We start from the raw sequence: 17,290 nt of genomic DNA on the forward strand, positions 1-17,290 counted from the left end.
AGGGTTTTTAACTGATATGGATGCTAGCTAAGGCAAACACCCACCATCCATAAATGTTAAAAGTTTTCTAGCATGGAGATATGCTGGACAACAAACACACAAAACATTAGGAGCCTAACTTAATTTCAATTTTTCAGGTTTTTTTTTTCCCTTCTTCTTGAGAAAAAGTTAAGTTAGCACATCAAAGTGGAAGACTGAAACGGGCCATGTCTGAGAAAGGCAGAAAGGATGATATGACAGAAACAAGAGGAAACAGCCAGAAACAAAGAGGGCAACAGAAAAGAGGAAATTCCCTGCACAGAATTTCCAGAGTGTGGGGATACCCTTCACACTGACAGGCACAGACAGAGAGAGAAACAGACACAGACACACCTATACACATACATACACACTCACACACTCTCTCACCTTGGACCATCCTTTATGGCTCTCAACACCATCGCAGGAGAGCGCAAACACTAAGCAGTTGCGTTTCTCAAACTCTGACTTCAACTTCGCCACTTTGGCCAGCTCCGTTGTGCAGACAGGGGTGTAGTCTGCAGGGTGCGAAAACAGGATGGCCCATCTGGGGACAGGAAATTCAACAACACATGTATACATGTGCATTTCAGTCTACTGAACTGTGGTGTTGTATCGTTTTTGTTTCTGTTTTCAAGTTGTTTGGGTGGGATGATAAATCGAGGTCCCATGTGTAGCACGCACTAAACTAATGTAAAAGAACCCACAGCAGCAACACAGTTCTCCCTGGCAAAGTTTCATAGTTAAACCCAATCTGAAATATATACGTGTGTGTGTGTGTGTGTGTGTGTGTGTGTGTATGCGCGCGTGCGCATGTATGCTCAAGCATGTGTGCATGTATGAAATTCCAAGTCTTGTCTAAAACCTCTTTGAACCATTGTCAAAAAGCTTTTTAAAACTCTAATCCAACAATTCCAAATAATGCTGCAATCAAGATCTTGCTAGGTATTTCTGCTCCACCTCCTTCCCTGAAACAAGAATAGCGTGGACCACACATACACACTTAACAGAAGAACCCACAGCAACAAAAGGGTTGTTACCTTGTTACCAGAACTAGAAAAATTCTGAAGAAAAGTCCACTTTGAAAGTAAAAGAATAAAAGTACACTTGCAGACAGGGAAAAAAAAAAGAAGAACAAATATATGGGAGGTACTGAACTGTGGTGATACACTTACCTTGTGTGTGTGTGCATGTGCGTGTGTAATTTTTCACACATATATATAGTTTGCTAGGTGCATTTTTGGTGTGTGTAAGTATAACCTGAAACAATGTATGATGTAGAATAGTATGTATTTTGTAAATGAGCAAGAACAGTTTTGTGGATGGCGTGCTGTAGAGAATACCATTATCAGTATAATTATTACTGATATATATCAATACCTCACATCCAAAACCAAAGTCAGAATACCATTATCAGTATAATTATTACTGATACATATCAATACCCCACATCCAAAACCAAAGTCTTTTCAGTTGCACTTTCTCAAGGAGGCACCACTGCTTTATGACAAATCCATATATAATATACACTACACCACATCTGCTGGGCAGATGCATGACCAGCAGCATAACCCTGCACACTTACTTTGGCCCTACGTGCAACCAGATACCTATCAGAACAGATACCTATCAGAGTGGATTTCTTCTACAGAATTTTTCAAAAGACACCACTTATGTTGCCACAGGTTCTTTTCCAGTGTGCACAGAGCACAGGACTTCAGTTTATCAACGAATCCGATTGACTAGGTTCTCAGTTTGATTTTCCAGTCAAACTTGGGAGAAAGGGTGAAACCAGGATTCAAGCCAAGACCCTCACCAACACTACACCGACAGATAAGCTTCTTGACCACTCTGCCACCTGCGCCCCTCCAGTAGGTCCAATGTGCTGCTTGAAACTAAGGCACTGCAGATGTAGGGCTACTTCCCCTTTGGAAGCAGGTAACAAGCACTCTGACAGAACCAGGCACTGGCCTTCTGATCCCCAGTTCACCAGTGACCACAGATCAATCAAGGCCCAGTTTTAGCATGTGTTGAATCCTTGGTTCAAAGGCACAATTTTGCCCACTTCACCCAGGTGTAGACTTCAGTCGGGAAAGAATTAAACGGCAGCAGAGGGTTAGTTCCTGCCTTCTGATGCCGAGATCAAAACACAGTGAATATGAATTCACTGCCCCTATGGTCGCTAAAGGCTATGGGACCTTTAACCTTTAAGTCTTTTTTGGTTTTTTTATCACAAGTTACATACTGATCAATACCGATGTGCATACTTCTAGCAATCATTTCTGTCAAAAATTATCCTTTCTAATTTCTTTGGCAACTGATTAGCTACAAACTATACATATGTTCATCATCAAGAACAACAGTGAACTGGGTATACTTTCTGAACTGTAATGGAAACATTTGCACAAAATATTCTCTCCTCTCTTGCGAGAGGTAACGAAAAATCGTGTACTAATCAAGCACAGCAGCGCGAGTTTTTCTCATCATCTGCACACAACCTTCCCCCTCCTCTGACAAATGGAGGTCATCAGCAGTTCTGCTCGACAGAGCACTGTGGTTTCTGCAATCACCACATGACAACAAACTTTCTCCAGTGTTTTCAAAAACAGGCAAATCAGAGAAGAAGGAAGTAAAGCAGCCATATCATTTATAAAAATAAAAGGAGGCAACGCTAACAGAAAGAACAGGAAGAAGGGATGGAGAACAAGTTGAAGGAAAGAAGCACAGAGAGAGTGAGGGGGAGGGGGAGGAGAAGGAGAAGAGAGAGGGGGGAAAGGAGAGGGGACAGACTAAGGAGAGAAATGAAACAAAACAATATTCTATTCCCCTAGGGAAGTGAATCACATGTGTAAAAGTACATGTGCATGTTTTTTTTTGTTTTTTTGTTTTTTGGGTTTTTTTCATTCTGAAGCCCTGGGTCATACTTTTGGGGTAGGTATGCCAAATTGTGAACAATCCAGTCGAAGTGACCAGCTCAACATGTGTACTGTAAAGGTAGCATGTTGTACTTATGGGGTAGGTATGCCAAATTGTGAACGATCCAGTCGAAGCGACCAGCTCAATATGTGTGCTGTAAAGGTAGCATGTTGTACTTATGGGGTAGGTATGCCAAATTGTGAACGATCCAGTCGAAGCGACCAGCTCAATATGTGTGCTGTAAAGGTAGCATGTTGTACTTATGGGGTAGGTATGCCAAATTGTGAACGATCCAGTCGAAGCGACCAGCTCAATATGTGTGCTGTAAAGGTAGCATGTTGTACTTATGGGGTAGGTATGCCAAATTGTGAACGATCCAGTCGAAGCGACCAGCTCAACATGTGTACTGTAAAGGTAGCATGTTGTACAACAGTCAAACATGGTTCTTTTGTTTTTGAAGGCTTTCTCTGACTGGTTGTACCAGGGAAAGTTCGTCTGCTCATTCTTTTCAATGATTTGTCGACATTTGAAATAGCTGGGATGCCTAAGGGTAAATGCAAATGGGCAAGTCTAACTGCGACTGATGGCTTTGGGGACATCATACATGTAGACAGTTAAAACAGAAGCTAGTCTTTAACCCATTAGACATAACATATTATGGTTCTGATCACACATGCACGCAGACATACATTTAAACACACACCCTACACAAACACACCCTTTTGAGAGTGCTCAGTAACTGCAGCATTGTTCGCGAATAGACTCACGTCAAAATATCCCATGGTCTAATTTCAAACGTAATATTTCGCAGATTCCTGTCAAAACCGACGTTCTCATCAGTCACCAATATGCTTTCTTAAATTCTCCCGGCTCTGGTAATACGCATTCAACATATCTGATTAAGTCAACTATTTTAAACTGTGTCAAAGTTCAAGTCATACAATTTGCTTTCCTTGATCTTAGAATTTTGAGAACACATTTCGTTTGTAACTTTGGTCAGCAGTGGTGTGCAAAGAGAAGCACAGAAATAGCCAGAAATAGCCGACGTTTGACTGGTTCTTGGAAATGGATATTCATAAAGGCATCATAGTTGAAACAGATGTTAAATTGTGAAATGTAACCGTCAAGCACGCTTCAAAGTGGGGCGGTATACCAACTGTTCGTCATTAATCGTATCTACCATATATATATATATATATATATATATATATATATATATATATATATATATATATATATATTAATAAAGAAGAGCCAGAGAAAGTAAAAAGTCAGCACAGGGACAGGAGGGAGAAAAAGAAAAGGAGAAAGAGGGAGAGGGGTGGGGAGTGAGACAATGATGATAACAAATGTTTTATCGAGGGCAGAATGGATCAGCTGAAAGCTTTTTTACACCATGCCCTCACACATGGATACACATTCATATGCAGAATGTAATAAATGAAACAAAGATGAATAAATAAATGGCATAAAACAAATCAAGCAGAGAGTGATTACTAAACAGATGGATGAATTAAAGTATGCAATAAAGGAAACACTGTGAAAATCCCACATGCACAGAGTATAATCATAATGACTTTAATGACTTAAGCCAACAGCTCCAATCATGACAAGTGCAAACACGAAGAGAGAGAGGGGGAAACCTGGTTCAGACAGGTTATAAATCAGGTATTTTTCTTGCTTTGTCATCACTGGCCTTGTCAAGTTCACAATCACATTCAAGCCATATAATAAACTGCACGTTATTGTTAGCAAGCTAGCTGTGCCTATATCTTCAGAACCCCAAAAACACACCCACAGGGCGTGTACCAGTCACCCCAACTGACGCGATCTCACGCAGGCTAGAATGTCAATCCACACCCCTGACTCACTTCTTTTCAATCATGGCGGGGGTGTGGGGGGTATTGGGGGGAAGTGAAGGGGTGATACCTGAGGATTTATTCACAGATACAGAGAGAGAGAGAGAGAGAGAGAGAGAGAGAGAGAGAGAAAGTGTGTGCGTTTGCGTATAATAAATGTGTGTGTGTGTGTGTGTGCGCACACACACATGCATGCACATCATTGTGTGCATTGTATTGTGTGACACAATGAATGTGAAGTTAGGTGTGGTGTGTATGCAAGCATGTGTGCATCATGTGCATACAATTTGTATGTGTGTTATGTATGCATGAATGCATGTGTGTGTATTTGAATGTTCATGTGATCTGTGTGAGCGTGTCTGTCTATACACCAGTGCACCAAGCCAACCACTTTCTCTTCTCATTTGTTCCAGAAGGAGCCGACTCTCCACGGTGGTTGGTCATGGCAAAGAACATGATAGTGCCTGACTGGAATGTATGCCAACACACACTGTCACACATGTCTCCTCTTTCCTTTCACTTGAATCCCCCACCCCCCATGCCCCTCACTGCCACCCCCACCACACACATTCCTTGGGCCTTTTCAAAAGCTGTGAATCCAAACACCATTTTGGGAATCTGTTAACAACTGACAGAAGTAAGGAATGGGTGAGGGGGAAGTGTGTGTGTGGGAGGAGGAGGGGGAGTTAACATTGCGCGCCAGCTCATGTGAAGTAAAGACTGTGTGTGTGTGTGTGTGTGTGTGTGTTGTGTTTGTATGTGTGAGTGAGTGAGTGAGTGTGTGTGTGCGTGTGCGCACGCACATGTGTTGTGTGTATGAGCGTGTGTGCTTGCAAGTGTTTGATCAGAACAGTAAAGACATACTCTCAGTGCCAAGAAACCTCTTGGATTATAGCACATCAGGCATGCACACAAAATAGTGAACTGAACACACAGGCAGTTGTCATGCAACTGTGAAGCATTCACTGATTCAGACACATAAATTTTCCCAACACTGGTTAACACTGCTTTCCAACATCAACTGACTTGGAATTCTGTCTGAGTGTGTGTGAGTGAAAATATAAATAAATAAATATATATGCATAAATAAAATAAATGCATTACATGTATTTCAATGTACAAAGTGTATCTAACTCCACATGTGTATGTGTGTGTGAGTGTGTATGGGTGTGCACGCACATGTGCGTGCATGTCTTAATTTGTCCCCAATGAATGTGTGTGCAACAGATATCAGGTAGCGTGGAGAATGCAGAACTGGGAGCAGCAGGTTGACTCGTCAAACTGATTCAAGCAACAAGCAACGAGGCACTGTTTGTGGTGTCACTGATGGGAACCACTGTCACTAGCTGGTACAAACCCCAACTGATGTCTAATTACAAAATGAATTTGGAGCAGCCTGGCACCGTGTTTATTTCTCCCTCAGAACCTGTGTAGATGCAACAAAATGCGCCCTGGTTTACACACTGGAAACAAATCTGAGGGTGTGTGTACCTGCAGTATGAATAGAGCCCAGCAAACCTGCTTTGACCCAAGTTAAACAGATCATCCCTTTCCACACTGTTTGCTTCGCACGTACACATCCTGACTAGGAGTTCATCCGGGTTGGCCTGTACATCCTGTTCGGTTTGTACACAGAATCACACAGGCGTCTGCATGCATCCACTTTGTTAACAGTGACACAGCTTGCTGGCCGCCACACCAAAGCTGTCAGCGTCACCGACCAACAACTGGGAAGCACAAGTTCCAATCCCCATCAAGGTGGGGGTATTTTGGACCCATGGTCAGCTCCTGCAGGGCTGTTCAACTGAGTGTGCCGTGGACTCCAAAAATGGGAAGACCGGGACCACACAGCCAAGGCTCTTCCACTTGACAGCTGTGTCTCTGGGAGTGTTGCACAAATTGCCTGACCAACACTGCAGGTGTGTGCATCTCATTTACACTGCCCCTTAGGTTGATCTATTCAGATAGATATTCATGAATCAAATGGTTAAAACACTGAAGTTTAAAATCAAGACAGTCATTGATTGTAAATTCAATGATTACTTCACACACACACACATTGTCTATACAGGAGGCTTTTGTGTCCCCCCACCCCCACAAATCACCCATCCCCCTTTTAATTTTTTCTTCTTTCAAACATTGTTACAGGACTTTGGAAATGGTATGATAAGCAGACCTCATAAATAAGTCACACTATTCACTGATGGAGAAAAAAACAACTTCACAATAAAAAGGGATGTAAAAAGTAAAAGAAAAAAGACAAGGAATACCCTTGGCTAATCGCTGTCACGACTGAACGCGTCCGCTTCTTATCTGCACCTTCACCTTGGATGTACTGCAAAGATGTTATCTGTTTTCTGTCCGTAATGTTAAAAATATCCCAGTTTCAAGCCAGATTCTGCCTATCTCACTACGACAGGTCACAGCCTACGAAGGCCAATGGACAGGCTCTGCCTTTAACTCAACAGGGGCAAAATCAGCAGACTTCACCAGGTACATTTTGTGAGCACCCACATTGCTTACTATGCCCTTTTAACATAGTAAATGTTCAGCTACTTATTTCATTTGGAGGGGTTAAGAAGGGTCCTGTAATATTATGTTTGTGAGCACAAGTAAAACTGAAGAATTGTTGCTTGTTTGGTGGTCCAAACTGGGGTGATCAACACCCCACTGGCTCAAGTGGATGACGTCAGGCTGCTCCCTCAACACCTCTGCTGCTCTGTCATAACAGCCAACCAGCTGCCTCTGTGCGTCTCACCACACCTTTATGAGGAGTCTCACTCTCAGCTTCAGTGGAGACTTGGACTGGGTTGCATATTTATAAGCAGTCCAAGCAGCGCTTCGTTTGCTGCGTGTTAAGAATTTTCATAAGTCTACGCTAATTCCACAGACTTAGGAATATTCCCAGCCTCTGTACAGACCTGCGCTGGGTTAGCGATCTTAGCATCGCCACATTCTGCTCAGTGATAAGAATTTTCCTAAGTCTACGCTAATTCCTAAGACCTAGGAACATTCCCTGAGACCTGCTCTAAATTAGCAATCTTATCATCACCATGTTTGCTCAATGCCAATGCCAAAGACTGTAGAACATTCTTTATGCCAAGCAAAATTAGCGATGTCAAGCTTTTTTGAATTCAGCCCTGCCCTGCAGTGTCAGAAAGGTGCAAGGGAACAGGTGGCCCCTACCCAAAATCTGTGACACACCATCTGTGACAAACTGACTCTTGACGCTTGATATTTGATAGTGACGCCTCACTGCTAGCCTGTCAACAACATGACCTGGCACTTTTGAGTTATAGTGTTTGCCGCTCCCCATTTTAACTCCCATTTCAATGACAAGTGAGCCTCTCACTGCACAGCGTGAGACTTGTGAAATGTACATGTGTACGCTTGATTCACCTGTTTTTATCATGTTTTCACCTCTTACAGATACACAGGTGTAATGTTCACAGTTGCTCCAGTTTGCAGACAAGACGCCCAGACAATAGTTTGATAAGCCCCATTTAAAAAAGAAAGAAATAATAATATAAAAAAGGAGAGAGAGAAAGAGAGAGAGAGAGAGAGGGGTTTCTGGATTGTCATCCTGTTCCTGTTCACTTATCTTTCATGGCCATGTGGCTGTTCTGATTGTGCATGGTGTGACTTTTGTTGCTTGTTGTTTTGGGTTTTTTTGTTTGTTTTTTTTTGCTTTTCTTTTCTTGTAGTGCATTATTTTCTTTTCTTTCTTTTTTTAAAAGATAATTTCCGTTCAGCCGTTCACATGCACTAATGTATTCAAAAGGAGTTGTGATGTGTCACAAGCTGGGTGCTGGTGAGGTGAGGACTAAGAGAACGCTCAGAATGCTTATGTGTAAAAGTGAGAGGGTGGGTGAAGAGAGAGAGAGAGATGGAGGGAAGAAGCTGTGTGGATGAGTGAAGAAGGGAAGATGAGAGAGGGAGTAACTAGGAGAGTTTGAGAAAGACTACACAGTGAGAGAGAGAGAGGGAGGGAGGGAGGGAGAGACAGACAGAGAGATAGATACACTGAGACTGAGAGAGATCTTGAACCATAAATGTTTATTCAAGCAATGGCATGACCTGACTTTTAGTCAATCATGGGAAGATGATCTCCCAACATCAGGACAATGACCTGGCTGAGCAATCCAGTTCCTTTTCATGTGTTAGTCACTCCTCTCAGCACAAACCATTAGCAACACTTCACCATTGTTTTAACGCTCCATATCCTCTTCATCTTCATGGCATCATATCAGCTCACATTCATTCATATCCACAGCTGCAAGGTGGCGGCGAAGCATGTGGAATGGCCCATATATTTATATACACTACATCTGCTTAAATAAAAAAAGAAGAAGAAAAAAGTCAGAAAGAGAGAAAAAGAAGCAGATGCTTGACGTATGCAAGGTCAGGGCCTTAAAAGCCTCACCTGCACTTTTATTATATAAAACATCTGCCTACCTACCCCTCCCCCCTCCACTCCCAACGCTTGTATTATATAAAACATCTGCCTACCTATACACACACTTTCACTTACTTGCATGCGTACACAGTAATTCACTCACGAGTATGGTTATGTCTACCTGTGTATAATTTTCTTTTACAGATTTCCCTGTGTGAAATTTTGACTGCTCTCCCATGGAAGAGCTCATTGCTACAATGAGAGCACCTCCCTCTCTTTTTTTCCTGGCTGCTAGTGTATTTGTTTTCCTATTAAAGTGGATTTTTCTACTGAAGTTTGCCAGAGACAACCCTTTTGCTGCTGTGGGTTCTTCTCTCTGTGTGGTAAGTGCATGCTGCACACAGGACCTTGGCTTATCGTCTAATCCTAATGACCTGTGTCCAGACCATCCCTGAACCTCTCGTGAAGGTGGAGAAAATACTGGCCAGTGTGAGACTGGAACCAGTTTCTCTCGCTTCCTAGGCGGACACATTTCCACTAGGCCAACACTCAACATACGTGACTGTACTTGCAGCCAAACCTTTTCTTCAGTTGAAGGCGTTTTCTTCCAAGGTTTCATGGGATCAATATTGATGAAGCACTTTTTTTTTTTTTTGTGGTGGTATAATTACTATAAACTAGAAACAGAATGTTTTCAGCCCTCGTATCAGTTGTTTGGCAGGCTGGGCTTAAACTTTACTTTATCTCTCAGGCTGCTGTCTCTTCAGATTTCACGGGATCAATACTGATGCTGCAGTTCCACAATTTCTTTTTCTAAACAGAACGTTTGAAGCCATAATGTGACGTGGTGTGGCAGGATGGGCTGTAACGAGCGTTAATCAGGATATCAGACACAGCTTCAGTCATGTCTCCTGGAAAAGACTGACACCTGATCCGATGTATTCTTATTCTTCGTTCCTGGGCTGCAATTCCCATGTTCACTTGTATGTACACATATGGGCCTTTACGTGTATGACCCTTTTTACCTCACCATGTAGGCAGCCATACTCTGTTTTCAGAGGTATGCATGCTGGGTATGTTCTTGTTTCCATAACCCACAGAACTCTGACATGGATTACATGATCTTTAATGTGCGTATTTGATTTTCTGCTTGGGTATACACACAAAGGGGATTCAGGCACAAGCAGGTCAGCACATATGTTGACCTGGGAGATCGGAAAAATCTCCACCCTTTACCCACCAGGCGCTGTTACCGCGATTCGAACCGGGACCCTCAGGTTGAAAGTCCAACACTTGAGTTTAACCATTCGGTTATTGTGTGGTCAGATGTATATTCAAAATAAAAGGAAATAAAGATCTGGACCCATTTTTAGATTTCTGTGCCAGTTTGACTCAACCAATAATAAACAGCATCAGGACAATAAATATCCTAATTTTCACACACCAATCTGCATATTCCCAGGGCTACTCATTTGTATTCACAGTCACAGCCTGACAAAAAAAACTACAAAAACAACAGAAAAACAACAACAACAAAAAGACCAAACAAAAAACACACACACACACACAAAGAAGTAAATAACAAATGCTCACAACAGACTCAATTCAATATACCAATGTGACAAATGTGAGTCGTGACTATTTGTCAATTTCAAAACAGCTGAATGATTCCCCCCCCCCCCCCCCCCCCCCCCCCCCAAAACAGTAAGTGCTGTTTCACACTTCGTATAGTCTATTTTTCAGAACCCTTCATTTCATTTGGGGACGAAAAGCATAGTAGAACACTTGATTACTTTAATACTGTTGGCAAAATTATTTACAAATGCAAGTCAAAGTACTTCTAAACGCCGACAATATCAAAAGCTATCAAATATGAAAACGAAAAATACATTCAGAAAAAAGACAAAATAAACATGTCACAAAATAAGAGTTATAGCCCACTGACTTGTTGCTCTCTAAACATAATGTGAAAAAGATATGGTCAACACGTGTAATCAAATTCCAAAGTTTTGATTTCATACATTCTGATGCTTTTCCAATGTACACAGTACTGTTGTATTTCTTGAAACAGATGCCTTCAGTGTGTAATCTGGTGTATGTCTGTACAACTTTTGATCTATTCCCACCCTCCTCACTGTTAGAGCTCAAATACATGTGTTCTTTTGCAGGTTCTCAGCCCAAATGTGTTGATAGTTTATTGAGACGTGTTCCCACTCGCCCTCTTAATAGTCTTATGCACATATATGATATATATATGAAAACAATATTCCAAGAACATTTTCCATGCATATGTACTCTTCTCTTTAAAACTGCCCTACCCCTGTTCTTCCTGCGACATGTTATACAAATGGCATTAACATGAAATGTAAAATAAAAAGAAATCTACAGCATGTGCCTGTTGACATGACCCAGGAGAAAAGCTGTTAAAACAACAGAGGGGAAGGTGGAGTTCGATATTCAGACTCCTTGACCTGAATGGAGAACAACTGCAATGCCCAGCAGCTAGAAGGCTCACACAGGAGTGGCTGTGACCTGTATGGTCCTTGCCATTGTGATCCCAGCTCCAAGATCATGACACTAATTCTGTCATCTGTCCTCCTTGTCCATCTAGCCAACAGGCTACATATACAGGATGGTCAACACACAGAGTATACATGTGCATAAAATTATGCACACACACAAACACATACTCACACACAGAGAGAAAAAAACAAATACACTCCTGTGCACACAAAAACAAGTGAAATGCACAATATGCACACACACACACACACACATTCTTGAAACATTGTCTGGAAAAGAATATGGTAGGTAACATTCTCATCATCCGAGACAAGCACACACAAACGCACCCTGTCACACACACAATCACACTGATCACAAAAAAAACATCTCCACCAGGGAACTGAAAGAAGAAAAAAATGACCAGAGACTGAAGAAGGAAATAATTTCTACCAGAGATCCAATAAAAAAAAAGAAAAAAAAAAAAAAGAAAAAAAAAAGAAAAAAAGAAAAGAAAAAAGATCTCCACTATCTCCACCAAAAACAATAAGCCTAAAACTGAGAAAATGATCTTGAGATATACTGTCAATTTTCTGCCTTCCGGAGGTATTTCCCTTCTTCTGATGACGTCATCGGTGACATCACTATGCATGTATGTGATACGTGCTATGGCACTTAAGGGGTTAATTGTACTTAAATATTTATTTCAAATATTCATCTTTAGTATATGATCACCCTACTTCTACCTGGTTTCCCTCCAACTCACCATTCAACCACCCTCCTCTCGGCTCCTACATGTAAACAATAGCATTCAGATGTGAAAATTAGCACTTCAACAAAATATCTACAGCCACAACTATGTGTGATAAGTCATTAAACAAAATTCCGCTCCAAAATTCTGCTATTTGTAGTCCATCTCTTTCACGAGCCCCATACAGCTTTCTTTACATCTTTTTTTTCTTTTAAAAGAATTTGCGTGAGGGAAATAGAGCCCGTCATGAAAAAACCCCCAAAAAAACCCCCAACAAAAAAAGGGGGTGGGGGGAGAAGAAGAAAGAATATATCATATGTCTCCAAGGTTTGTTTTCAATTTTCTACAAAATGTTATTCTAAGCAAGCAGAAAAGCTTTTAAGCTACAAGTATGCCTATGTTTATCAAATCTGCAAAAAATGTTCATTTCAATAACAAACACAATCTCCACCAGAGATCAGCAAAACCATTCTCCACCCAAGTTTGGGAAAACAACATCAATCTCCACCATAGATCCGAAAACAAAAATCTCCACCTGGGATCAGAAAAAAACCCCAACAAACAAGAACAACACTATCTGAACCAAAGATGAGCAAAAGCAATCTCCTCCCCTGACATCAGCAAACCCGAGATCAGGAATACCAGAGATCAGAAAGGACAAAACATCACCAAAGATCAGAACCCAAGCCCCTCAGATTGAAAGTCCAGATATATATATAATTATATATATAATCACTCTGCAACAGCTGACGGTGCCCTGTGACTACTGGCACTGAAACCAGGGCCCTCAGATTGACAGTCCAGATAGCCACCCAGCGACAGCGTGTCCTGTGAGGTGACAAGTGAAGCGAAGCGAGGGTCCCTTAAACCCTGTCTCAGGGGAAAGACCCATTTGTTCCGCCCGACATGACAGGTCCCTCCTGGTCAAATGCCTCAGCGCTGCCAAGGTGTGTTGGAGGTGGCTTTGTTCCTCCTCGGTGCCTGACACCACGTGTACTGTACTGTTCTTTCTTTTTTTCATTTTCAAAAATGCAATTTTTTTAAGCTCTTAGTCAGCTACTGAGAGTTTATATCTGACTTGTTTTAGTGTATTGTATGGTACATATGTTTATTTTTATGTTGGTGTCTACAACGAGCCTGTGATTGCACACGTTAATTTCCATGTGGATTAATAAAGTGTTTTTGAATTGAACTGAATAGAATAATAGTTGTTTCAGAAACAGGTTCTCAATGATCAATGTTGTTCTTATGATGACCAACAACAAGCCAGACTGGAACTTAACTATCAACGATATATTTGGTACAAATATATTTATACACGTACAAAATGAACATCTCGAATATCTCATTGTTTTATCATATAAATATAACATATATACTTCTAATGGTTGTATATTTCCAGCATACACACACATATATATCCGATATATCATTTTCTGCAGTGAATGAAATGCTTTTTTAAAAACCTATTTTCTTTTAGCTTTGTCATAAAAAAAAATCATGAAAAACCATTTTCTTATTATACCTGAACACACACTGCACACACACACACACAAAAAAAAAACAAAAAAACAAAAAAAGAGAAAGAAAAAAGTATGCTTTTATGCCATGGTCTTTAATGCTAATAGAGAATGGTATGTATACATATGTACATGTCTCTGTGTGTGGGCATGGAGAGAGAGAGAGAGAAAAAGAGAGAGATTACAATATATATATGTGCACACACACACACACACACAAACACAATGAGAAGATAACTAGCTCCACAAAAGATGAGAGCCGCCTCCTCACAAGTTCACACATTAGTATACCCTGGGTGAATCATTCAGCTATGTGTCAAACTACAGTCTGAAGTCCCTCACTCAGGAGGGCAATCTGATAGCCCTGTCAGTCCAGCGAGTCCCTGGCATCACATTCAACACCTAAACCCTGCACCTGACACCTGCCCTTCCTACAACCAGAACAACCCTCACAACTAAATAGAGAGAGAGAGAGAGAGAGAGAGAGAGAGAGAGAGAGAGAATGACAGAAAGACAGAGAGTGGGGGGTGCCTACCTACCCCCCCCCCTCCCCCCCAACGCTTGTATTATATAAAACATCTGCCTACCTATACACACACTTTCACTCACTTGCATGCGTACACAGTAATTCACTCACCCCCACCCCCCTCCCTCCACCCACTCGATTTTTTTTCCTACCCTTGTCTAATATCACTTACAGTGAAAAGACGTTAAACTAAAGAACGAACAAATAATGAAATTAAAAAGATAAATAAACAGGTAAGTAAATACATTAACATACAAAGATAGCAGAATAAAAAGGCAAATGATGCAAATAAAGTAATAACTCCACAGTACAGCTCTTTCAGGCTTTCTGGTTTTTTTGTTTGCAGGCAAGCAGGTAATAAATTCAACCCCGAACGGTGAACAGCTGTGAAGAGACAGCGATAACAACTTGTTTGTCAACAGGGAGATCTCTATCCCCATCTGTAGGTGAGCATGCTGTCACCTGTTACATACAACTTTGTTCCACGTCAGCAGGTCACCTCCAACTTGTGCCTCTTGCTAACCGTTTCTCCCCAATGGGGATGCTGGGGACTATGTATATATCATAATAAATAGTACCCCCCCCCCCCCCCACCTTTTGGAATGTGTGCTGGAAATTTCTGCTTTTCTATCGCGAGAGAGAGAGACGAAGAGAGTGGGGGGTCATTTTATGGCCACTGAGGCAGTGAATTTAATGCACTGTCTCTATATATATATCTACACACAGCTTGGTATAGGATGGTAGGGCCCAGTCCTTTCCTTCAATTTCAACCTGCCCCAAATAAAGTCAGCTGCCCATTCACACTAGGATAGTGAGGAAAATTGGAGTGAAAAGCCTTTCCCAAGGAAACTACCTATTTTCATTACAGGGCATTAAGCCGGATCAGTAGTTAACATTAGATCAGAAGTCAAAAGCTTTATGGAGGAGAAATCAAAATTGAAATTTTTTTTAATTGAGACAAAAGGAATAAGCACTTATTATTGACCTGTTTTCATCCTACCCGTGTAAAGAAAATCTGCAAATTAATCAAGGGAATGCAAAAAACAAAAAAGTAAAATATACTTATCGGATTGCAACAACAACAACAATAATAGTAAAGACAAAAAAGAACAGATTAAACCACACAGAGAATACGAAACTCTCCACAAAAATCATAGTATGATGATATACAAGCATAGATGAGGGAAGGAAGAGTTTTGAAGAAAGAGATATATATAGCTAAGGAGAAAGAGAGAGAGGACAGATGGGATCAAGAGAGGGTGGGTGCTAAGTGAGAGAGAGAGACAACAGAGACAAGGTCAAAAGGTGTGATGGACATTGAGAATACATCGTTTGTTCTTCAATCTTACGGGCGCAATAGCCGAGTGGTTAAAGTGTTGGACTTTCAATCAGAGGGTCCCAGGTTGAATTTCAGTAACTGTGCCTGGTGGGTAAAGCCAGCCAGGGTGGAGATCTTTTCGATCTACCTGGTCAACATGTGGTTCAAGGTGTCACTGCGTTCCTGCAAATTCATGTATGCTATACCACATCTGCTAGACAGATGCCTAAACAGCAGCATAACCCAATGGGCTTTGGCCTTGAATGCATACTATATATATGTACTCATCAGAATGTTGTTTTTTTCCTTCATAATTTTGCCAGAGGTCAACACTTGTTGTCAAGGGTTCTTTATATGCGCCAAATGTTGCAATGCATGAGGGTCAGAAGTCTCGTCTGAATGACTAGACGCTCAGTATGATTTTCCAGTCAAAACTGAGAGAAAGGTGAAGGCGGGATTTGAACCCTGACCCTCATGGGCACCGTATAGTTGTAGTAGTACTAGTAGTAGCTTTTGTTTTTTTGTTTTTTCTAAATGTCTCGGTCCTTTTACGCCCCAACGTGTTACACCATAATTTCGTATTCATTTTATTGGTTTGCTTCGCATGCCTGCTCGAATTTCCTTTCATCGTCCATGAAAATAAATTCTGCACATCAACAGACCAACGTCTTCACCATTCTTCCGGTGCCACCATGCTCAACACATATGCAGTGAGTAAACAATGTATAGCCTTCGACTTCTCACACTGCCAACAAATACGCAGTGGATATAGACCATGTCCACTTAACTATTAAGCCGCCTGTTTCCTGGGTCACCACAGAAACGCTGTTGTTGGTGCATTCTTCGCCGGTCTATGTGTGTGACAAGTCAGTTGACCAATCACAATAACTGTGTTGTTTGGGTAGCGGCATTGCTTGCTAACAAATAGCGAAAGTAAACTGCTTCGAGAAAGGATAGTTACTTGCGCAAGTTCTGCAAGCTTTAGCTTCGGAAGAAAACAAATTACACTTACTTGCCACTGATTTTCTCGTGGAAATTTATCGTCCCCACTGTGCTGTCTGCAGTAAAATTTGGGAATACATCACCCAAGTTCACCATGGCGTTTGATGCGGATGACACTACGTTACAAGCTTGTGACCCTCTTGCACTGTTGGCGGCAACTGACACTTTGGACGACTGCGCATGGCCTGGCCCGAACTCAACCGAGGTATGTTTTTTTTCTTTTTTTCTTTTTCTTTTTTCCCCGGAGCCCGAAGGATCAGCTCCGGAAATTCACGGACACTGACGATGTCTGACAGACACAAACATGGCAGACCGGAAGTAGGCAGAGAAGATAACATCTGCGAGCAAACCTCATTAAAAACAATGTTAGTTTCTTAAAAATGTCGTCATTTGACGAAACTGAGTTTATAACTTGAAATAGAATGGAACCAGAACGCCATGATACTCAGGTAAGAGTTATTTCTTTTGGTTAATTGATTTTT

At 41.4% G+C, this 17,290-nt stretch overlaps 2 protein-coding genes across 4 annotated transcripts in view; one reads left to right on the forward strand and one right to left on the reverse strand.

The window, feature by feature from the left end:
- Positions 1-16,997, reverse strand: part of LOC143290012 (peroxiredoxin-6-like) — a 28,497-nt gene extending 11,500 nt beyond the window's left edge. Inside the window, exons 1-2 of the mRNA XM_076599327.1 lie at positions 16,819-16,997; positions 409-565 (exon numbers count right to left, since the gene is read on the reverse strand). Coding sequence (XP_076455442.1) covers positions 409-565; positions 16,819-16,904 — 243 coding nt within the window. The 5' untranslated portion in view covers positions 16,905-16,997. The remainder of the gene's footprint in view (positions 1-408; positions 566-16,818) is intronic.
- Positions 16,998-17,120: 123 nt separating this feature from the next.
- The window catches only part of LOC143290013 (ral guanine nucleotide dissociation stimulator-like 1), a 44,600-nt gene continuing 44,430 nt past the window's right edge, over positions 17,121-17,290 (forward strand). For 2 of the 3 annotated variants that reach the window (XM_076599328.1, XM_076599330.1), the window contains exon 1: positions 17,121-17,257. In XM_076599328.1, the coding sequence (XP_076455443.1) occupies positions 17,231-17,257 (27 nt within the window). In that variant the 5' untranslated portion in view covers positions 17,121-17,230. The remainder of the gene's footprint in view (positions 17,258-17,290) is intronic. The other variant, XM_076599329.1, reaches the window with a different exon arrangement.

This window comes from Babylonia areolata, chromosome 14 (genome assembly GCF_041734735.1).
Source record: "Babylonia areolata isolate BAREFJ2019XMU chromosome 14, ASM4173473v1, whole genome shotgun sequence".
Taxonomy (NCBI): Eukaryota; Metazoa; Mollusca; class Gastropoda; order Neogastropoda; family Buccinidae; genus Babylonia; species Babylonia areolata.